Source organism: Ictidomys tridecemlineatus, chromosome 5 (assembly GCF_052094955.1).
Source record: "Ictidomys tridecemlineatus isolate mIctTri1 chromosome 5, mIctTri1.hap1, whole genome shotgun sequence".
Taxonomy (NCBI): domain Eukaryota; kingdom Metazoa; phylum Chordata; class Mammalia; order Rodentia; family Sciuridae; genus Ictidomys; species Ictidomys tridecemlineatus.
In genome coordinates, this window is record NC_135481.1 from 6,395,715 (window position 1) to 6,419,911 (window position 24,197).

A 24,197-nucleotide genomic window follows, 5' to 3' on the forward strand; every position below is an offset into this window, starting at 1 on the left:
TCTAAATTAAACACCCTAAATTTAAACAATCAGCAAGCTGTCACATAGATAAAACTGTCTTTAATGCTCAAAACTGGTAACAATCTGTGAAAAATGAGACACTGTCATGTAAATGTCTAGCTTTTCTGAAGACCATAAATACGAATGCTGCTGCTATGGATTAGCTTGGGATGCCAAAGCTAAGATCTTACTCAATAAAAATCAAACCAGAAAATAAAATACCCACCTGGGAAAAAAAAAATCACTACCTATCATAAGAAAGATATACAGTATACAAAATGTTCATTTCCTAAGGTTTTGCTCTCCAGGAAGGCAATGTCCTTTTTTTCGCCCCCCCAAAAGATTTTTGAAACAAATCCAGACAAGTACATTGCTTTTTGAAATTTAAAGAAAAATTTTATTGAAGATTTGAAAAACAATTCCTAAAAGATTTGACTTTTCCAGAAAACTGTAGCTACACAATGCATTGCGTCTATCATGTTAAAACGTGCATAAGACACAAATACAAAAACCATGAAACAAGCCACCATTCTTCAACAATTTGAGCAAAGATATAATGCCTAAGGAACAACATGGATGACTTGCGAAGGATGGGCTCTTTACTTTAAGCACCATTAAAAAAAAAAAAAAAAAAAGGAGCACAAATGGATGAGTGTGTTCAGTTATATACACTGAATTGAACCTTTGGCACTAGGAATCAGAGCATTTTGTCATATAGCATTAACACATATTATAAAAGTGCGTAGTGTCAAAGGAATAGAACCACCAGCATTCAAAAGCAGCTTTGTCAACTAGGCAAACACTCTACAGCATGTCTCTCTGTTGTCCATCATTGAATACACTGGTAGCAACTTTGAAATGAAATTAAAAGAAAGAAAGGAAAAAAGGAGCAGTAACCCCTTTTATTTTCTCTGTTTAAATTCAAACAGAAAACAAACATCAATTTTGTTATACACTAACATCTTCAAAGTACATCATTTGTACAAGAGAAGGACTAAGAACAAAAATGTGTTTACAGAGATCCAAACACAAGTGAATGAAGTACACCTCCTCACACTGCTTTCCGATGGTATTCAGGAGGGGCGACTTCATAATCGCTGGCACTAAACAAAGTTGCAGAATTCTTTGCCAGGTACCTAAAAATTAGATATTATTCATTAACAAATTTTTAAAAATCTTATCTTGATACAAATCTCTTCCTACATAACATGGAATATACATAAGCCTATTTACATTTTACTAAAAATAATAATCACTACTTCACAGAAAAACCACATTAATTATAATCCAGGCAAAGAGATCATACAACATACAGCTATAAAGAATAAAGTACCCTTCCTCATTTCTAAACAAGGAGGAATTTTTGTCTTCATCAACTTTGAACAATTAAGAAACAGCTATTATCCTATTATATGGCAGTATTATCCAAAAAGAATACTGTAGATATTGCTTTCAGTCCTTCAATATTCTTAAGTATAGACTCAGAAATTTACAAGTAAATCAAGCTTAAACTTAAAATTCACACCACAAAAAAAGAACCTGAAATTTCAAATGGTAGTAAATTTTTGCTTTCAAAGGAAACTGAAGCTGGGCATGGTGGTACATGCCTATAATCCCAGTTCAGGAGGCTGAGGCAAGAGGAACACAGGTTCAAGAATATAACTTAACACAACCAAGTCTCAAAATAAAAAATAAAAAGTGTTGAGGGTGTACCTGGGTGACACAGCACTTCCTTGGCATGAGAGAGGCACATTGGCTTTGATCCCCAAGAACCATAATATTAAGTAATTAAGGTCCAGAGAAGATAATTATCTTTGGCAGAACAAAGGCCATGGATTCCCCAGGTCCATGTTGCAGTTACAATGTTTTGTTTTGTTTTGAAATAAAATGCATGGTTATTGTGCAAAAATCCAAGTATAGAAGTTTTCAAAGTAGAAAATAAAAACACTAACTTTTCCTATCAGTAGGCTCAAGATAATTAACTGTGACTCATATATGGAAAATCAAATGTTTTGCAAAAATTGAAATGTTTCTCACCAAATGAGGGGAATTATACCACGCCTCACCACTACTAAAAAATTTAATTTTCCTTCAACTGACAACATTGCTATCTTTCCTTACCAGTATTTGGAGCAACCTCATCATTTAACAGCTGCTTGGTTGTTTAAAATTCACTGTTATAAAAAATGCTCTTTCCAAAGATGTAGCAACCAGTATTTCCCTTTTCTACATTTCTTCAATCTTTTGTTTGTTTTTGTTGTGCTGGGGATTAAACCCAGGGCTTTATGGATGTGAGGCAAGCACTCTACCAACTGAGCTATATTCCCAGCCCATTTCTTCAATCTTTTAAACTGAGATTAAAGAAATGGGGAAACACCTGTAATAAGAGGTACTTTACTGATCAACAATTCCTATTTTATTACACTGTTGAATATGCTTTAATGATCCCTTCTACTACTGCCATTTCTATAAATCTCCTGTGACATACTTTTCATTGGTTTGTTCATCCTTTTATTGAATAAAGAAAACATGTCTTCTTTGTGAATTAAAGGTAATTCTTTTATACACAACAGTACCAGAATATGAAAATATTACTCTACATTTTTTAAATTATCTTAATAGGTTTGAGATTTAAGCACTTATATGCCAACTCTATCATTTGTTCCATTAAATACCTATCTACATTCTTTTAGCAATTAGTATCAATCTCTCCTATCTCACCAATTTTTAGTATATCATACCAATTCTTGCGTCTAATTTCAACCATACTTAAACTTACTTGAGGAAATCATGAAGATAATTCAGTAATAAAGCAAGGCTCTTCTCATCCAGAGGTGTATAGGCCAACATTGCTCCAATTCGTACTACAGAAACAAAAGAATTTAGCAAAGTTATATATAAAGCAGCAACATAATCCCAGTTCAATTATGTGAGCAAATCCAACCATCAAAATTTTAAAATTACATGATTTTAAAACAAGTTTTGCTATTTAACCTTTAGACAAGAGTTCAAATTGCAATGAACCTGTGCAGATTTGTCCCTCCCATTTTTGTGGTGCTGGGCATTAAACCCAGGTCTCCTGCATGGTAGGCAAGCAATCTACCACTCAGCCATACCCCTAACCCCTGTAGTCAGGGTTTAGGATGTTAATGATTTTACCCCTCACTCATTTAGGGAACACAAAAAAATTATTAAAAGCTAATAAATAAAATCACATTTTCCAAAAGGTATATTACCAAATAATCTCAGTAGATGTGGCGCTCCATACACCTGGGACATGGGTGCATCAGGATGATCTGCAAGGATTTCAGCATACTGTGGTCTCTCAAATTTGTAGAGCAGTTGAGTGCCCAGCATTACATTGAAGTATTCTTTTATTCCTGCCACAACTTCATTAACAGCATACTCCCTGAAAATGAACAAAAACCATTTATTTCCACAACTGGTCACCGAAAACTGAAAAAGAAATTAATCCAACCAACACAAGGGTAAGGAATTCAAGGTCAAACTAGTAGTGACAACAAACTAGTGCTGAGAGATTTTTTTTCTTTTTTAAATAAAAAATTTAACAAGGATACATAAAATAAGTTTCAGAAATATGCTGAAGCCAAGTTTGGCCCTCAAAATAAAAGGATTTTTATAATTTCAAATGGTTAAATTTTAAATGATTCCATAAGTACCTATACAACTGCTTCAATTTTACCTAAAATATTCACTATTTGAACCTTTAGGAAAAGTTTGCCAGCCCCTGAATAAAACCAGTGAAATTCTACTAATGGTACTAATATTCAAAAAATATAACTTTGGAGATTATTTGGGAATAAAAATACTTAAGAAAAGATTCTCTGAGTATTAAAGGGGTTGATTCTTACTTATTATCTGTGTTTCCTCGAGATTTCTTATAATTTGCATAATCCTCAAGAATAGAATCCACATTCTTCTTCGCAGGAAGATAAAAGAGCTATGCAAACAAAACAAAAATCTACGTAAATAAAAATATTCTTTTTCTGTGAAAAATCATACTGGTAAGCTTTCATGCAACAGAGTTTCAAAATAGGAGAAGGCATTATTATTCAGCCCTTGAAACATGGATAACACTGCTAAGAACTACAATCTTCATTATATTTAGCTCCAATTACATAAGCTAGTGACTATCATTACTGATGATACAGCTTTGGTTTTTTGGGGGGAGGGGGTGCTGGGGATTGAACCCAGGGCCTTGTGCATTTGAGGCAAGCACTCTACCAACTGAGCTATATCCCAAGCCCCTGAAGATACAACTCTAAAACCGAAAATCTGCTGGTCATACATATAGAATACACCACATTTCAATGATATTATGAAGGCATTATTAACTGTTAGCATTTTATGTGCTAGACTCACTCTGAAGCAGTAACAGAACTGCCTTTCTTGTCCTGGTTATCAATACTATGAGGTAGGGACTATTATTCCACTAAATGTATTAAAAACAAAGGCACAAAATGACCAAGGAGCTTGTCTGAGGCCATGGCTATTAAGTAGGAGAGCCATAGCTTAAATTTTGACAGCTTAGCTGCAGCTGTATAATCCTCCCAACAAATCAGAATTCAGAGCAAGACCACATCATCTATAGTCTCTTGAGTCTCACAATCATCAGTCATCCATAACCTTCGCCCTACCTACACCATTTGTCTGTTTAAAGAAATCACTTAATGTGTTCTCATTCTGCATTTAAGTAACTATTGTGAGGTTTAACATGTCCCTCTCTACTCAACAGTCCCATCATATAAAGTAGAAAATGAGTCCTAGAACCTTAATGAGATTCAGGTTCTTCTACAGAGAATGCTATGTGCAGATCTTTCATTTTCCAATGACAGACCAAAAAAAAAAAAAAAAGATTCTCCTAATTTTCTGGATGAATTCCAGCCCCAGCAACCTCCAAATATCAGCTATATCCAACATTCTTTAAAATTGTCATAAAATAATTACATATTTTATTCCTTTCCAAGTGCTTTTTTTTCTGAAGTAATTTTCAGTCTCTCAAATAAAATATTATTTATCAGTCGTGCTTCAAAATTCAAGTATCATCTTCTTTGTGCTCACAAGTACATAGCACAGAGCTTATAATCTGTCTAGTTTTCAACTTACCTGTTTTTGTCTGGTAATTAAGTCCCAGTCATCAACAAGCCATGGTTTTAGCTCTTCAGGAATCTTTACTTTAACTTCAACTCTGTTCATAAATGTTTCTTCCTAGTAAAAAAAAGAGAGGAAATAAAAATAAAACCTTTCTTTGCTTAACAACAACTCTTAAAGACTTTTTAGTGCATGTTTATGTTAAGGTAAAAATTCTTGGTGAATTTCCTCTTTTGGAAATGGAGCATTTTGGCTTAGTTTTTAGTTTTCCCATTCATTGCTAATGTTCACATGAACACTCCAATACAACTATAAAGGAACATCATTAATTCATAAAAGTTGTCTTCAAAATCTGTCCCAAAGTACTTATTTTCAGAACATACCAATGTTTGTAAGTTAGTAAGTTAATAGCTAGTAACTATTGTTACTTAGAAACTTCAACTTCAGTAATATTATGTCAATTAGAACTCTTATTAACAAATTCACTAACTTTGCATATTATATATAACAAGAAAACACATTACTATACTACTTAAGTAGGAATCCTAAAACTATTATATTCATGCACACATATGTGAAACTCATAGGATTTCATAGTATTTGCCATGGTTTTATTAAACCATGCTGAAATTTAATAAACCATCTATTGTGACCCCGTAGGTCTACCCAATCTAACACATAGTCTTAAACACTGATGACAAATTGAAGGTAGGGATAATCTAGAGCTACACATGGAAACAAAGATACATACAAATATATCCTTACCCCAAAATAGGAAATTTCATTAGTTAAGCATGTTAACAATGCTTTGGGGAACCAAAGTTCTATGATTACTTCTTGTTGTGACTTAGACTAGAAATCTAACAGGCTATTAAAAAACTTAAAAAAATCTTACATTTTCAACAGTAGGATCTACTCGGGCCCTTTTCTTCCGAGGAGGCTGAGGTGTCTCACTGGTACTCCCACCATCTCCATTTCCAGGTGCTACAAAAGGGGTGGGGATTGGCAGGGTGGTTGGGGGGATTGCAGGGGAGAGGTAAGCAAATAAAATAAGAAACTCTATAGAAAACAAACTCTTAACATGCCTTCATTATTTCTCCATCACATGGCTTGTTATTTGAATCTAAGAATCATAATTCTACGTGAAACAACTTTTATGAATATCTCCACCAAACATTTAGTACAGGCTATACTTAATAATATCACCATCTTCCACTGATTAAAAACATGAGACTAAAGCAGATGAAAATAATGAAATCCTTAAGTTTCTCCACAGTGGGGGAAAAAAAAAAAAAAGGATCAGTTAGGCCTCTACCACTGTGTACATTTCTATTTATAACATTACCAGGGAGATTCATATTTTAGACCATTAATAGATATATTAAGCTTACTTCAAAATGTTAGTTTTTAAAATAGTGAATTTAAAATATAAATGCTATAAAGACAAAAATAGGTTAATTTAAAGAAAGTTAATATTCTTACTTTTCTGTTTGTTCTTTTTGGTTTTCCTAAAAGGAGGGGGAAAAAAGAAAAACAAAGTTATTTCTAGTAAACTATTTGACTTCCCCTTTATCGTGATTAAATTCACAAAAAAGTACTGTCTTTATGGATGAGGTACTTAAATCATAGTTTAGGGCTCAAACACAAGTATTTTTATTGATGTTTAAATTCTCATCTTCCTCCACAAAAATGGAAAAAATAAGCCAAGAATGCTTTAGGAGACATACTTCCAGAATTGTGTGTTAAAAGTTTAAGAATTTTTATTAGTTCCACCAAAAAAAAAAGGAGTTTTAAAAGCTATAATACTTTAATTATTTTCGTTTTCCTTTCCAAAACACTAATTTTTGATTTTAGATTTGTACATTCCTTAAACACCAATCATGTTAGTCCAGTGATCTAAACTTTTACTTTTTTCCCCTAAAACTATATTCCCTCATTTTCAATACTATACTTTCCTCCTCTATCAAACTGATGTATCTCTATCTATAATAGCAACATAATTTGAGTCTATTTGTATCTGCCAAATTATAAAAGTTTTGTCTCTTTGCATAATTATTTCCAAAACACAAAGAAAACCATTGACAAATATAATCTACAATTATACATCACTTCTAGTTGGATCTTATCATAACACCTGAATCTTGTTTTTTACTGATCTATAGGTCTTGGGGTTATCCCCCTGCCAGAAATCAAATTAACTTACGTTTGGTTATTAAAAAAAATCTGAAGTATAGGCTTTCCCCTGCCTCTGTAAAGTTAACGTTAATAATAATACAATATTATGGGGACAGTATTTGAGTCAAGATAAAACATAAAATTTACTTATACATGCTAACAATAGATGAAGACAAAGAGATTTTACATTCAATCTTTATTCACTCTCTGTAAAATTAAAAATATTGACACAACTGATCTCAACTCTGAAGAATCTATAAACTGTACTTCAATGAATCCTAGTAGTAAGGGCTATCTATGTACTACTGCTTCAACATTCCTGCTCATTTTTATTAATGAAGCATGTAAACTAAACTTGTGTCTCAAAATGTGCAATGTTTCATACAATAAATTGCTGATATTTGATTTATATCATCAAAACAGAAACCATTAGATTCTATTTTGTTTAAGTTCTTGACTCACTAAATGAATCACCAAAGCACAACCTACTACATTAAGCCTAAATGCCAACAAAATTCACATTCCCTATTGAGAAACATGCACCCAAACATGAAAAACCTAGACTTCTAAAGTAGTGAATGTAAATCTGATTCTCCAGGTATTTTATAATAGCCGGAAGTATTAGTATGTATTCAGAGAAAACTATATACAGTTACCAAAAACTGAAGATGTACTAGCACAAAACTGGACACCAAAGTCATTAAAACCTCAAAGCAAAATAAGAATCCTTAGAATAATAATAACCCTTAAAATCCCCAACATATTTAATTGCTTCTTTTTCTGGATGAGGGGTGGCACTGGGGATTAAGCACAGGGTACTTTACCACTGAGCTACATCCTTAATCCCCTCCCTGTTTTTAAAAATTTTTAAGGCTAAGAGTCTTGCTAAGTTTAGGCAGGCTAACCTTGAACTTGGGATCCTCCTGCTTCAGTAGTTAAAAGATCCAGTAGACAACTGTCAAGGTTTCCATTTTTTAAGGATGAGAACTTTGAATTTAAAAACTTTACCTCATGTAGTTACTCAGTCATTCATAACATTTTGTACTCAAATACAAAAAAAACCCAAAAAACCCCATCTTAGGCACACTGCCACTTGATTTCTATACCAACTTTTAGCACAGTGATAAAGAATTAATTATAAACCGAAGTTTTACTTACTGATAAAACTCCATTTTTATTTAAAAAAAAGAAAATGAATGCCTTTTAAGAACTCAACCACTAATCAAATGAATACTACACTACACAGTCACTTTCCAAAGAACCAGAACATAGAATATTTATATGAATCACCCTGAAAAAAATAACATCTAATCCTTGCCAAACTAATTATATTCTCACAATAAAATACTAAAACTACTGGCCCTCAAAACGTATAATTACCTTTTATCACTAACACTTAAGACTTTAGTAAAAAAGACTGTTAACTCTAAAACCATGAGTAAAGATTTCTCTGGTTTCAAAGAAATTCTTCAGATAAATCACACTTGAAAGCACGTTTTTTCCCCCCTTTAACAAGAAGTGCATGAGGGGCTGAGCGTGTAGCTCAGTGGTAAAGGCTTGCCTCACATGTGTGAGGCTTTGTGATTCTCATCACAGCATACACAACACCATATACACACCATCAACAACTTTTTTGTAAAAAAAAAAAAAAAATTGAAAAAATACAAAACCCTTAAGGGGTGGGGTGGGGGGGGGTGCACGACCATTCATTAAAATGACTTGTTTTTCCAAGAAAAATATTGAAGTAGAAAATAAGCATTTCTGAAAAATTGTTTCTTTTCTTTTTTTGGCCATATTGGGGGATTGAACCCAGGAGCAGTTTACCACTGAGCTCCCAATTTTTTTAATTTTTTATTTTGAGACAGTCCTGCTAAGTTGGCTACACTAGTCTTGGTTAGATTTTAAGTTCTAACCATGTTCAAAATTGTTTTTTATTTTTATTTTTGTTGATGGTACTGGGTAACTGAACACAGTGGCACTCTACCACTAAGTCACACCCCCTGCCCTTTTTACTTTTTGAGACAAGTCTCACCAAGTTGCCCAGACTGGCCTCAAACTTGCAATCCTCCTATCTCAACCTTCTAATAGCTGAGGAACTTGGATTACATATGTGAGTTAACCATACCTGGCCAAAAAGTTTCCACTTTCAATAAAGTCTAACACATAGTGAGCATTAAGTTTGAATTATAACACAGTATGCAAAATTAAAACAAAGAGCTTCTTACACTTCAACATTTTTCTGTTGCAGACCAGATGTCTTCTTTCCTGGAGCAGCCCCTCTCATCTTCCCCTCTGCATACTGCTCCCTTCAAAAATAATTACAATTAAGATCATCATAAAAATAATAAGTACCAAAAAGCGGCTTTAAGCTTGAAGAGTAGACAATATGAGCAAGGCTCAACCTACCGAGCTGAAAAAAATTTATGGACAAGAAGTTATCATTGAAATTAAATGGTGGCAGACATGTCCAAGGAATATTGCAGGGATTTGATCCCTTCATGAATCTTGTAATAAATGAATGTGTGGAGATGGCAACTAGTGGACAACAGAACAATATTGGAATGGTGGTAATACGAGGAAACAGTATCATCATGTTAGAAGTCTTAGAACCAGTATAAATAACGGCTGTTCAGCAGAGAAATCTGTGTCCTTCCTCCAGAAGCCCTGTTTAACTATGACTTGAAAATTGGGTCATGTACACTTTCATATTAAACTTTTTGTTAAATAAACTTCAATAGTAAAAAATAAAATAAAATAAAATAATAAGTACCATCATAAAAATAAGAAAATAACTAAGAGATTCTTCCAGAGGTAGCCAGTGGTTGTGCCTTTTGTAGGTTTCCCCTTGCCTTAAACCTGAAGATGTCTCCTCCAGCCTGTGGGCAGCATGCTCAGAGTCCCAGACCTTAAGACATTGTGTTTACTTGCAAGGATTTCTCCATGTATGTTGTTGATGGTTCTTTTGCTACTGTTTTTAAAGGGTACATATTTGTGATCAACATTATAATAAAATTTAGATTATACACTTGAAAAAAGGGGGCGGAGCTAGGGTTGTAGCTCAGCAGGAGAGTGCTCACCCAGCACGTGGGAGGCCCTGGGTTTGGTCCTCAGCACCACATAAGAACAAATAAAATAGTTTCAGTCCAACTAAAACTAAAAAATAAACATTAAAAAAATAAGTATTTATGAAAAAAAATGAATTTTGCCAGCTTAATGTCAATCTAGAATTTATATTCAAATCAAGGTTCCCAAGCTTATACACTTCTGGAACCAAGTTTGTAACAAGTTAAACAAATGACAATATATTTACAAAAATCAAAACTCAGGAAAAGAGTGTAAGGCCTAATATTTGGCTCTTTCATATCTACCAAAATTAAAATCAATGTAGTAAAGAGTGACCGTAATAGGTGTGTCATATAACTGAAAATTCTATTTCTGTTTTAAAATTCACTAATCCCAATGTTTTCTTTTAATTTGATTCCAATATTTTTAGTACACACTTCAGCTTTAAAAGTAAATGAGGGCTGGGGATGTGGCTCAAGCAGTAGCACACTGGCCTGGCATGCGCAGGGCGCTGGTTTGATCCTCAGCACTACATACAAATAAAAAATAAAGATGTTGGTCCACCGAAAACTAAAATAAATAAATAAATCCCTTCTGCCCTGTTCCCAGGGATGTGTAAAAACAGGAATACCTCGTTTCCCCCACCAACTGTGCCTTCCACAGAGCTCAAGAGGTAAGACAGTAGTCTTACTGTAGTTTTAGCAATGAGTTTATACCTATAGCAATTCCCAACTACATGCAGCTGTGTTTTCAACCAACCTCTAAAGACAGATGCAAACAATGACAGGTTGCTATTTCCTTTACCTAGAAAAGGCTTGTCTGATTACTTGAAGTCAAAGGCATAACCCAACCACTGACACGTACCAATAAGCATTTTATAGGCAGGCAGGCAGCCAACATTGATTCCCATTGCTCATTCTTTGTCCCAAATCTAATTTACAGACATTTCACTTCTATATTCATTTCTCAAAACAAACTTACTGATTGGCTTTTTGGAGTTCTCGCTGTTTCTGCAGATTGGTGTCCACGTACTTGAGCACTCTGCTCTCTGGAACCCATTCATCCCAACTGAAAAGGAATAAAGATATTATTCAAAACATTTTCATGATGATTCAGACTCTATCCTCCAATTAATTTTTAAAGATCCAAGAAGCAAGTCCTTGGATTTCTGAAATAATGGGAAATGATACTACAAATCCATTCTCAACTAAAATGAAAATCTATTTAAAGTTGTTTTGTAAAGAAGGAAAACTTCATATTCTGAGAAACAGCATTCCAAATTTAAAAGATTATTCAAATCAGTTTTAGAAATAGCTAAAGACTGTCTAAGCAATTAGCCTATGGACGAAAATATCTTAAAATTTTTCAACTGCCAAAGATGAAACAAAAGTTCATAATAGGTGCTGGGGATACAGCTCAGTAGAGTGCTTGTCTACCATGCACAAAGCCCTGTATTCAATCCCCAGCACCAAAAAAAAAGAAAGAAAAAAAGTTCATAATAAATTGACCTAAACAAAGAAACAAACAAAAAACCCTAAAATCAATATCTTGCTACTTATGTGTAATAACTAAATCACACAGCTTTCTGACTTATTTTCACCACCTGTAAAATGGGGGATAATTAGATATTAAGTACCTATATCTCATAGGGTTATTATGAGATAGCATGCAAAATACTTCAGTATCCCTGACAAAAAACACAGTATGTCAGAAACACATTAGAAACTCTACCAACACTCACCATCTAGATTACTCAAGTAAGTTTGTACATTAAAGTATTACAATGATTTATCAGATTATACCACTCTATTTTCATTCACTCACATATGAATACACAAATTTCCAAGCTGACCAGAGGATTTATTTAAACACTAAAAGGTAGAATAGAATCACTCTATTATAATGTTGACAAGGCATTCTGGCACTTCTGCTGGTGTTCATTTAAGGACAATATTTCTTAGGGAATGATGAACTTTTGGAACAAAGTGAGCCTTTTCTCCTGCTGATGGAGCTCCTTTAGTGACACAATTAGGTGTGTTCTCAAAGCAATATCTTTAACAATTTCCCACCTCTGACCTCTTATAGAATATAGCCAAAGGAAAAATAAATAAAAAGCAATCCTCAACACCATTCCTAGAGAAAACTTTAAAACATGCATTTACCTAGAGGTCAGGAGGGGGTGGTGTACTGAGGGAGCTCCTTCAGGAACAGGAAAAAGGGCTACAATATCCTCACGTGTCTTCAAAGTTTTTTCAGAGCGCCTGGGCCTCACAGCACTTCTGATACAGATAGCATAGTACAAAGTAATCTCAGTAACTAGGTGCAGAATTTAGCTTAAGCTTTATTAAGTAAGATTCATTTACAAATGGAATATTTAAATGTCTGTGTCAATGAATTCCAATAAGGTTTTTGAAAATTTAGATATATCTTAGTATTCTATTGTGCTTGTGAAAGTATACATAAACTAAAATTTAAGAAAATTTCAATTTGGGGATTTAAGTTTTGTGGAATTATTTTTTAAGAGAGCCTACAAACCATTTTAAAATGAAAAATCTTTTTTTTAAAGTATACATTTATATCTATTTCAATTCTCCATAAATCAAAGGGAGCTAATTGTTATTTGCCATACATTTTAGAGACTTACAAATCCCTTCCCCCAAAATGTACACAGTGAACACACCTTGATGTAAAAGCCAAGTCATACTAGTTCCCTTTATAGGTTAAGAGCTGAAAATTCTTGCCAAAACCAAGGAAAATGAAATGGACAACATCCTCTGCTCTGAGGAGTACCTCACAAGAATAAAAAAATGGAGGCCAAACACGCGCAAAAATTTTTTAGGTCAAGCATAAAAGAATCTCAGAATTTTCTAAGGTAGCTTGTGACTAATTCTCAAAGCCACAATCCATGAGCAGAATATAAAAAGTATTAAAAACACAACATACTGCTGGGCATTTGATTAACTCCTCCACCTTTCAAAGTGGATTTAAGAGTTTCCACCTGCTTCCTTAAAGATCAATTTTCAAAATTATGTTTATATACCAAATTCAACCACAAAAAATACATCTCCAATACAATAATATACTTCAATAGACCTATGGAGACAGGGAGAAAAAAAGCCTAATATCTATTGCGGGGAGTGGGGACAAGGGAGAAGTGATGGAAATGGGAAAACAGTAGAATGAATCAGACATAATTTTCCTATGTTCACATATGTAACACATATGTATTGTTCACACATACAACCAATGTAACTCCATATCATGTACAACCACAAAAATGGAAAGTTATGCTCATGTATATGTATGATGTCAAAATACATTCTACTGTCATGTATAACTAAAAAGAAAGAAAGAAAACCAATAACAAAAAAAAAACTGACATATAATGACATTTCTTTAAATTTCCTGAAGTGGGGGGAAAAAAACATCTACAGAAACCAACCATTCATTTATTTCTGGACTATAATCCATCAAATGGGAAAAATGATTGTTTTTTTAAACAGTGAAGTCAGGAAATACAAGTAGTTGGTATTTTCACGATCTCTGAGGAAGTACAAAAGCCACTTAAAATCCAGTCATTGAACTATACACATCTATGTGTAATTTTATACAGAATACTTTATTACATAAGAAAAGTACATTTATATATACTTTATTGTATATTATATATGAAAAAAGAGTTAAGCACAAAAATCATTCACAGCTATTAAAGTCAAATCCTAAACAGTTCTTTAAAAGTGTGAGAGTTTGGGCACTGGGGTTGTGGCTCAGTGGTAGAGTGCTCGCCTAGCATGCATAAGTCACTGGGTTCAATCCTCAGCACCACATAAAAGTAAAATAAAGATATTGTGTCCACCTAAAACTAAAAAAATAAATGTTTTTTTAAAAAAGTGCACAAGATTGTGCTGGGTTTGTGGCTCAGTGGTCAAGTGCTTGTCTAGTACATGTGAGGCACTGGATTTGACCCTCAGCACCACATAAAAATAAATAAGTATAATAAAGGTATTATGTCTACCTACAACTAAAACAAGCAAAAAAAAAGCTGAGAAGTAGGGAAAAGTAGTTCTACCCATAAATTTGCTTTGCTTTTGATTTCCTGAATGGACTTTGAACTTTCCCACACTCGCAAAATGCACATTTTCTTTCCCATAGAGAATGGAGAGTCTCATTATTAACTACCACTCTCAATTTAACTGAGTATCAGTATTATATCAAAAAAGTAACTGAAAACTAAAATGCAGTTTTAACACTCATTTTTTAAAATGGAGAGAAAGCTATGAGATACACCAGGATCAAGATGAATTTTCCCGTTTCTGCATATCAATTTAAAATCAGTTTACATTCTAAACACCAAAAGAGTTTTCTCCATTATTTTCCTAATTTCTCAGTATTTTAAATGTCAATAAGATCACAAGTAATAATATTGCCTACTTATTAGAAACACTTTATCATTAACATGAGAGAATTTTTCTATGCTAACTTTCTCACTTAATACAGTAGGTTACATGTGTAATTTGTGCACTAATGTATGTAAATCATATTCCACTAAAATAAAACATACCTTCTCATTTAAAAAAGAAAACTCAAAAAGTTATCAGAACGTACATTCATGCATTTTAGATTTCTACCTTTCCACAGCTGTACCAATGGAATTTAAAGGTCTAATATTCCCTGTTAACAAAGAATATTTAACATATAAAAAATTTTTCCTAATGAAATAAATTTAGCTGGGCACAGTGGTACATGCCTATGATTCCAGTGACTCAGAAGGCTGAGGCAAGAGAATCCAAAAGTCAACATCAGCCTCAGCAACTTAGGAAGACTCCATTTCAAAATATTTTTAAGTGTTTGCTCCTGCAGCACATATACTAAAAAAACTAGAACAATATAAGAGGTTAACATGGCCCCTGCCCAAGAATGATACACAAATTTGTGAAGCATTCCATGTTTTAAAAAAATATTTATTTATTTATTTATTTTAGGTGTGGATGGACAACACAATGACTTTATTTTTATGTGGTGTTGAGGATCAAACCTGGGTCCCACCCGCTCTACTGCTGAGCCACAATCCCTGCCCACATTCCATTTTTTTTTTTTAAGAGAGAGGTGAGAGAGAGAGAGAGAGAGAGAGACAGAATTTTTAATATTTATTTTTTAGTTTTTTGGCGGACACAACATCTTTGTTTGTATGTGGTGCTGAGGATTGAACCCGGGCTGCAAGCATGCCAGGCGAGCACTACCGCTTGAGCCACATCCCCAGCCCACATTCCATGTTTTTTTAAAAAAATGAACAAAATAAAAATTTAAATAAGCAACAGGTATAGCTTTGTGGTGGGGAAGGGTGCTGGGTTGGTCACCTGGACAGAAGACTGTATAAAAGATCAAAGTCAATGTGCCAATAAATTTAGTAGAAATTTTCCAAAGCAACAGCACCATGCCTGGGTCAGATGACACAAAACATTAAGTTACTAGAAACAACTCCTAAATAACTAGTTCCTGGTTAGTTATGTTATTTTTTAAGCAAAGAACATCATTAATAAAAGTAATTAAAAACCTCTCATAGTAAAAATTATAAAAGGCCCAAATAAATTTATTAAAATGAAATTATTTGTGGGCCCCACCATATTTCTAAACCTCACAAAAATGGGTTGATCAATTCTGTCACATTTTCAAACCAACTTTTATACTGTTTCCTTTTTCAAACAGAAAAACCCAACTAGTTCTGAGTCTAACTGCTTGAAATATACATATAGTCATTGGGTTGATGCTAAGGCCAAAAAAGGCTACCCTAAAATATACCAAACTGTAAAAAAATGGGCTGCTTCCACTCATCATTCAACCACTATTTAACACCACACTAGAACCTAAGAAATTCTTCCAAAACTCACATACATTATAAAATAAAATGGTTACCAGTGCACGCCTATAATCTCAGCTAATGAAGCTGAGATGGGAGGATCAAGGTCAAGGCCAGCCTTGACATTTATCATGACCTTGTCTCAAAACAAAAAGGGCTGGGATACAGGTCAGAACTAGAATGTTCCTGGGTTCAATCCTGCAAATAAACAAATGAAATGAAAGGCCTAGTAACTCTCATTTCGAATAGTTTCTTCATATTACAAATGGCTTACCCTTGCTTCAAAACATACTATATTACATTAAAACATCACAAAAATTGCTTTTAAAAATCTAATACTCACTTTTTATTCCAACCACTGTAATGTATAAAGTATTTCACTTGTTTGTCCTTTATGGCCACCTTAACGCACTGAAATGAAAAAAAGACAAATTCACTTAGAAATATTAAGAAACGAGAGACACTTCCTAAATAATTTTGAAGTATCCAATCTTTCAAGGACAACTACACAAACTTTTTGACTAACAAAAATTGACTCTAAACACTAAGATTTTAAAGAACTTGAGTTACAAAATTGTAAATTTTGTCGGGCAAAAGGCCCATAGCATAAAAGGTTACCCCAAAATTTAAAATTAATGAGCTAGGTAAGCAAGGTAAGCTATCCAAGTACAGCTAATGAAAGCTGTAATTGGGCTTTAAAAAAAAAAACTGTATTCAGGAACTTCATTTCAAAATGATTTAATTAGCTTATGAAAGGCAATATACTGATTTGTTTCAAAAAACAGCTCTAAATTCCTTCAAAAAAAAATCAAATCAAAACCAATTATTAGTCATTAACTCTGACAAGTGATGATTATCTGGTTTTGGATTTAAAAGTGTTCAAAAGGAAGTCAAACAAACCACAATTAAGTTAATTCAATAGCCATTTAAAAAGTTATTTGCTAGAAGTATTTTATTGCCAGAGAGAAAACCCAACCAGTTTAAAGTTGAACGTAAGTTCCTAAAACAGAAATAACACTCAAAATATCAATCTTTAACAGGATTAGTAATTTTATAAACATATTATCTATTCATTCAAAACACAAATAACAAAAAGTGAAAATGGTTAGCAAAGAACTGACAATTTATAATTATGCTAAGAATATTTTCACAAAGATAAACTATTCACCAGATATTTATGTAGAAATGGCCTTTGAACATCATACTATTTTGTATTTTTTATAATTGCATATAGGTTCCCCCCACTCAGTTTTGGTGGTACTGGGATTCAACCCAGGGCCTTGAGTATGCTAGACAAGCACTGAGTTACATCAGCAACCCTATGTTCAACTTTTAAAACTACTGCTATAAAAAGTACACTAAAGTGTTTAGATGTGTGTCTTGTACTGCAGCTATAGCTCAGTGGCAAGCAAGGCCCTGGGTTCAATCCCCTACTTATTTGTTAGTAGGAAAAATTTGTACTTAAAAAAAAAAAAAAAAAGTTATCAGAAGCCCAGGTACAGCTCAAGCCTGTAATCCCAACTGCTCAAGAGGACTGAAAGTCTGACATCAGCCTCAGCAACTTACCAAAACTCTCTCAAAATAAAAAGGGATGGGGATGTAGCTCACTGGTTAAGCGCCCCTGGGTTTAATTCAATTCCCAGTATCCAAAAAAAAGGAAGTTATCAGAAACGAAACATTTTTTGACTGAGTACAATGGTACATGCCTTAATCCCAGCCACTCAGAAGGGTAAGGCAGAAAGATTCCAAGTTGTAGGCCTGCCTGGGCAATTTAGGGAAATGGCATCTCAAAACAAAACCTGCAGGGGGCTGGGGATATAGCTCAGTTGGTAGAGTGCTTGCCTTGCACAAAGCCCTGGGTTCAAGCCTCAGCAACAAACACACACACAACCCCCCCCCAAAAAAAAAAACCTGCCTTCCTCCCCTCTTCACACAAAAAAGTGCTGAGGATGTGTAGCACAATGATAGAGTGCTGGCCCAGCATACACAAGACTCTAGAGTTCAATCCTGAGCACCACAAAAATAAATTAATTAAACAAAATGCATTATTTATCTTTGGCTAAATGTACTATACTGGTTTTTATAACCTGAGCACACAATGATCAAGGAGGGAGCACACCTGCCAGGTTTTAAAAGAAGCCAGTGCACTAATAAGTATACTGTTTTTAGTATTGTCAGTTATCTTTAACACAAAACAATCAGCTAAATTTTTATAAAACAATCAGCTCAAAATAACACTCAAAATATCAATCTTACTCAGTAGATTATATTTGTATATAAAAGTAACTGGCAGCCCTCCCTTATTAACTACATAATACTATTTCCTCCCACAATCAACCTTCACTTTCTATCATTTTCCTCAAAGGCTACTTTATCTAAAGAGTCTTCTGTAAGTTAGGTAAAATACCATGAGTAAGAATGTTTTAACTTGTTTGACCCACTAAATAGTAAGAAACCCAGAACAAAAAAAGGGGGGGAAGGTGCAATCGATGGAAAAAAAAGCAACTCTCCTACTGAACCCAACAAAGAAAACACTGAAATTTGATATTAGAAGTCAGATTTAACCAATAGTTTTGGCCAACTTCTCAAAAGGAAGATTTCATACCTTTGCTTCATAAAGGAGAGGCCCATGAAAGCACAGCACTCGCTCACCTGTAAAAGTGAAAAATATTCCATTAATTCTAAACCCTTTCCATATATAGATTCAAATCTGAGAACCATCACATTTTATTATGATAATCCTAGCAATATTAGGAAAAATGGGTAAAAAAGGGAGTAACACTTCAGATTAAACTTCACCATAAACTTATGCCAGGGCATATAAGATAAATCAAAACAATTAGTGTTAGCAATTTATTTAAATCATCAACCGCTAAGCAAATAATTATTTACTGCAGCTACCTATTGAGAAGGATGGTCAATTTGTTCTAACAGTATTATTGAGAAATCCAGGGTTTTGTTTTGTTTAAGTTATATATATCTTATTTATTTTTATGTGCTGCTGAGGATGGAACCCAGTACCTCACACATACTAGGCAAGCGCTCAACCACTGAGCTACAACTCCAGCCCCAGGAATCCAATTTTTAATATGCTTTTTCATGTATTTTTGCAAGTTTTAGGAATTTAAACCTCCACCTACATCTCTACTTCCCATGCTTTTACTTAGCAAAATAGTCTACACATTGAAATTTCAATGTGCATGCAAGTTGGCTGGAATTTTAAGGCATAGCTATCTGCGTTCATTCCTCAAATATGTTCATTAATGTACAATGAACAAAACAATAGACAAAATCCTCACCTTTAGAACTTACACTATATATTGAGCTCATCATTAGAATAATAAAACCATATAAAATCTCAAGAGTGCTATTGGATGAGACATCTCTACAGAAAAAACAAATCATGCTGGATATTTCTGGTAATTGCCTCAGATTACACTTGGTATGTAACAGAAAGATCTCACACAATTTTCTGTCCATTTGGTTTCAACACATCCAGAGGCAATTAAAGTATTCAACAGGGTCAAACTGCTTTAGCTGTAAAAACTGAAATAACCTACTAGACCAATTCTAGTTAACTATAGGTGCCACCATTTTAAAATTACATGGTATTGCTTTTAAAGCATAGCTTTAAAAGAAAAACGTGATTTATAGATATACCTTCAATCTGAAATAGTTAATTCCACAACATATCTTAATATTTCTCAATACAGTTATCTGGGTTTGTATGTGACCTATTGTACAAGGCACTGACAGATTAATAAAGGACCCTCACACCTAGACAAATAGGTTTGTACAATTTCCTGGATTTCTTGCAGTAACTACCTTCATAAGCAATAGAGAGAATGCCTAATGAGCTACTTGGGAGAGTCACGAAGAAGATAGTGTAAACAACTCTACAAAAGCACTGAAGTGTTAACCACTATCAAAAATACTTTGCAGTTCACTACCCCTGGAACACAGGATAAACATGTGAAAGTCACAGATTATGAAATATGAAACATCATATAGGTCATGCTATGAAGTCTGAATTTCATCCTACAAAAGAATTCCCAAAATTAATCAGAGATCTTGTAGAGTATTTTTCAACTATGTATTTAATTTCAAGCCTCACCAGAGATAGAATCTCTTATTAGACTCTGCAGTAACTTCACTTTCAAATCAAAATTCTCATAAAATCTTTGTGCAGTTCCTCTTTGAAGAATTACTGCTAGAGGCTACTGGGCTTATATCCAGCTTGAATTTTAAGGTGAAGAAATAGATTAGTCAAAAACTTCTCCAACATCCCAAGGACAAGAACCAAAATGGGTAAACTACTCTGCTAATAAATTTTAGCACCAAAGATCATACATGGATCTCATTTCACTTTCCAGATATATTTTCAAGGCGTTCTGAAATGGCATACTTTTAAAAAAAAATCTTGACTGCTGATACCAAAACTACTGCACTGAGGCCCTCTTGGATCTCTAGTTACCTATCCATAATATTTAGTTGAAAAAACATAACAGCTACCTGAGGAGTATAAACCATGATTTAAAAAGAAAGAAAGAAAAAAGCCTATTTTTCTTGGCAATGGACAAAAAGATTGGGGAACCAGCAACCCACTGTTATCAGATAGGAAACTTTCTCCAATATCAAACTACAAAGATAATTCTGCCCAAATGCTGTCAAATTCAAAGTTTTCCATTCTCCCACTGGTAGGAACTTTCTAGGAACATCACTCAGTGTCTTAATTCCTGACAGTCAGTCTTCCCTCAAACAATGACTAGATGTCCACGATTTTTTTTATCCCATGGGGGGGGGGCGGGGTACTGTGGATTGAACCCAAGGGCGCTTTACCACTGAGCTACATCCCAAACCCTTTCACTTTGAGACAGGGTCTCACTTCAGTGCCCAGACCTGCTTTCAACTTGCCATCCTTCTGTCTCAGCCTACAGAGTCACTTGGAGTGACTGGGATTACAGGCCTGTGACACAGTGCTATCCTATGCTTTAACAGAACTTCAAGTAGAAGACCAAGTTCTGTGCAAAAAAGTCACTCTGCTTAAACTGCTAATGGAAAATATATTTTACCGTGTAAGGAAAAACTTCTGCATTTATAAGAATTTGGGGGGAGAGGGGCTGGGGTTGTAGCTAAGGGCAGTGTTTGCCTTACATACAAAAGGCCCTGGATTCAGTCCTCAGCACCACATAAATAAAAAAATTAAAAGAATTGGGGGGGGGGACATTTTATGACAATTCTTATTTCTACTCTTCTACAGCATTTCAAGATAATCTTGTTAGCACTAAATATTTTTTCAAAATATTCTCTTAACATCTTAAAATTTCTCAAAGGTTATACAACTCAGCTCCGAATTTCAAGTGAAAACATACCTGGAAAATAACTGTAAATGTAAAAGACCTTAAATAGCTTTCACAATCTTGCCCAGGGGTGTCTTTGTTCCTACTCTTCTCCAATTACACCAATATAACCAGCACAGGGATTCTGGTTAGCTGTTATTCTCCACCTCACTCTAACATCCTTCTAGAACTAAAGCACTTCCTTCCTCCAAAATGGACACCCTTGATTGCCCCTCCGGAGGGATTCTGCTATTAAGTTTTTGTACTGACAGCCTGGTGAAGCTTTATGACCTCTCAGAATATTTTAATAAATACATAAAACACACCAAATTACAAAGGAAAACAACTGTTGAAGCAGTTTTCAAAGCTATTTTAAACATCGCTTTCTCTAATATTAGGGAGTCCCTTATTTAATGCAGTAAACAAGATTTAACTGCTAAGCCAATTAACTACCATAATTTTGAAGCAATGAGCATAAATAACATCTTAATAATAAGCCAGGTACGGCGGCACATGCCTGTAATCCCAGCAACTAGGGAAGATGAGGCGGAGGATTCCAAGTTCCACATCAGCCTCAGCAACTTAAAAAAAAAAAAAATTTAAAGGACATGCAACACAGTGGTGGTAAAGGGCCCCTGGGTTCCATATCCAATACCAAAAGCAATAGCTTCATACATGTTTCAGGTAACAGTGAAACATAAAAACGAACAGCTAATACTTCTGTTTTCTTTTGTGGAGAGGATGTAAATTGATAATTGAAATAATAAATTTCAGCTAGATGATAAACACAATATTTTCCCCATTCAAATTCACAGACCATTTTCATTATACCCACTGACTAGTGGTAAAGCGCTTGCTTGGCATATGTGAGGCCCTGGGTTCAAAACCAATACCATTTAAAAAAACAAAAGAAAACAAAAACAAAAACCTTGTTCTGAATCACTTAGAAGAATGAAGAAATCTATAAAAAGTCAGTCTACCCAAATGAGAGAAACAAATATTAATGGCCACCTATCACCGAAAACACCCGCTGAAGCCCCTTAAATACATCATAGTTTCAATATACTTGTTTGGGTTTTAGGATTCGTGGAAGTAATTTTAACGCATTAAAAATCTGAAAACTCTGGGCTGGGGTTCAGCCATAGAGCGCTCACTTAGCACTTATCTCACTTAGCCCTGGGTTCGATTCTCAGCACCACATAAAAACAAATAAAGGGATTATGTCCAACTACAACTAAAAACTAAAATATATATATCAAAAAATTTTTGAAAAATCTTAAATGAGAAAATTATGCAAGCGTTTGGACATAGAACTTAACGGTAACTGGCATGTACATCCATAGAGAAAGGCAGTTTTACAGCGTTCCTCTTTGCTTACAGTTTTACTTCCTTTTCAGTTTAATCTTAAATCTCTACCCAAATAGATGGGCTGGAAGCTCTGGAAGAGCTATCTTCACTGGAAGTCAGATTCTAACGTCAGTAAATCCAAAATAATAATCAATAAGCTTTCCAATTATTGTGAATCAAATATTACTGCAACTGGTCAAACTGCTGTATTTTTTAAAAATCACGTTAAGACCAGGGACTTAGCCCTTAACACTGAAGTTGCTTTTAATTATTTTTTTTACGAGCGACCGCACAGGAAGAGCGCACTCACTTTACCTTAGGATTTAGGCGCGGAGCTCTCGGGTGAGCTAAAGTGATGCCTCCAGGCAACACCAAACTGACGGAAACGCCCGACCCGCTCCTCGGGATTTTTTTCCCCCTTAATCCCCACCCACCACTGAGGTAAACGTTAGCACCGGGTCTGCGCGAGGTCACGGTGCAAGGGGGCGCTGCATCTGCCCTGAAGCGGCGCCGACACGCCAGCGGCCATGATGGCGCGGCCATCTTGCAGCGGCCATTTTACAACGCAGTTCTCCCGCCCCGGGGCGCCAAACCAACCCCCACGCTCCACAACAACATGTCTCCACCGAACTTTCAACCATGCCGAGGAGGGTTGAGGGTACTCCAGACGGCCCGGGACCGCCAGCCGTTGCCGACCACGAGGCCAGGCAACTGGCGAGAGCTCGCAAAACAGGCGCCGCTCCCCCACACACACCGCCACATCACTTCCCCTAACCGTCGCCATCGCGCCCCAGTCGCCTCCCTACAATAGACTGCTTTCTCCGCGCCCTCTTCCTCAGAACAATAACATGCACGAAGGCCTTGCCACGCGCTAAGCGCTCCCTCTCCACTCTGAAGCCGTAGCTATGCTTTCGCTTCACAAAACCTTTTTCCAGATGACGCACTAAACTCACCCTCTGCAATGCGCTTTCCCTGCACAAAGCAAAGCCCATCGCCTTCTCTGGGCGCGGCTCGCGCTTCGCCCGGCCCGCAAGCCTCGACCTTCCCGAGCCCGCCTCCCTCCCCTGCGCCGTTAGATGCCTTTTCCCAAGGGCACAGACTCACCCTCCTGGAATTTCGGCTTCGGGTCCTGCTTGGGCGCCATTTATAAGTGATTCGCCGCCTCCTCCTTCTCCCACCACCCCCGACTACCGCCCCCTACTCTCTACCCCACCCAACTTCGCGTCAGACGCGCCGTCAGGCACAGCCAGCTCTACATCCTGGGCCGGATTTGCCAGCGCCCGTAGACCTCACAACACAGCGAC

General features: G+C 35.3%; 1 protein-coding gene, 1 non-coding gene and 1 pseudogene across 4 annotated transcripts; 2 read left to right on the plus strand and 1 right to left on the minus strand.

Moving 5' to 3' along the window:
• Positions 1-370: 370 nt before the first annotated feature.
• Morf4l1 (mortality factor 4 like 1) lies at positions 371-24,197 on the minus strand. 3 transcript variants are annotated; one of them, XM_021728834.3, is made up of 13 exons: positions 23,998-24,197; positions 18,813-18,859; positions 16,551-16,618; positions 12,513-12,626; positions 11,332-11,418; positions 9,513-9,593; positions 6,595-6,620; positions 6,008-6,096; positions 5,128-5,229; positions 3,873-3,961; positions 3,237-3,409; positions 2,780-2,864; positions 371-1,136 (listed from the first exon to the last, which is right to left on the minus strand). In XM_021728834.3, the coding sequence occupies exons 1-13, from the start codon at positions 24,035-24,037 to the stop codon at positions 1,052-1,054; spliced, it is 1,086 nt and encodes a 361-aa protein (XP_021584509.1). In that variant the 5' UTR covers positions 24,038-24,197; the 3' UTR covers positions 371-1,051. The 3 variants fall into 3 exon arrangements, with proteins under 3 accessions (XP_021584509.1, XP_005316922.1, XP_005316923.1); XM_005316865.5 differs by having other exon boundaries at positions 12,513-12,629; positions 23,998-24,196; XM_005316866.5 differs by lacking the exon at positions 12,513-12,626 and having other exon boundaries at positions 23,998-24,186.
• LOC110598504 (small nuclear ribonucleoprotein G pseudogene) lies at positions 9,659-10,016 on the plus strand (annotated as a pseudogene).
• On the plus strand, positions 15,195-15,302 carry LOC120886990 (U6 spliceosomal RNA). The gene has a single exon (XR_005730166.2). It is a non-coding gene; the product is annotated as a U6 spliceosomal RNA (small nuclear RNA).

Bases quoted from the DNA above. Each gene is read 5' to 3' on its own strand.
- Morf4l1 (XM_005316865.5), bottom strand. From the start codon at position 24,037: ATGGCGCCCAAGCAGGACCCGAAGCCGAAATTCCAGGAGG. The intron at 11,419-12,512 runs GTAAATGCATGT...ATTCCTTTTCAG, and splicing joins CACCCCCTCCTGACCTCTAG to TTGGGATGAATGGGTTCCAG. The intron at 3,962-5,127 runs GTAAGTTGAAAA...TTGTTTGCATAG, and splicing joins TAATTACCAGACAAAAACAG to CTCTTTTATCTTCCTGCGAA.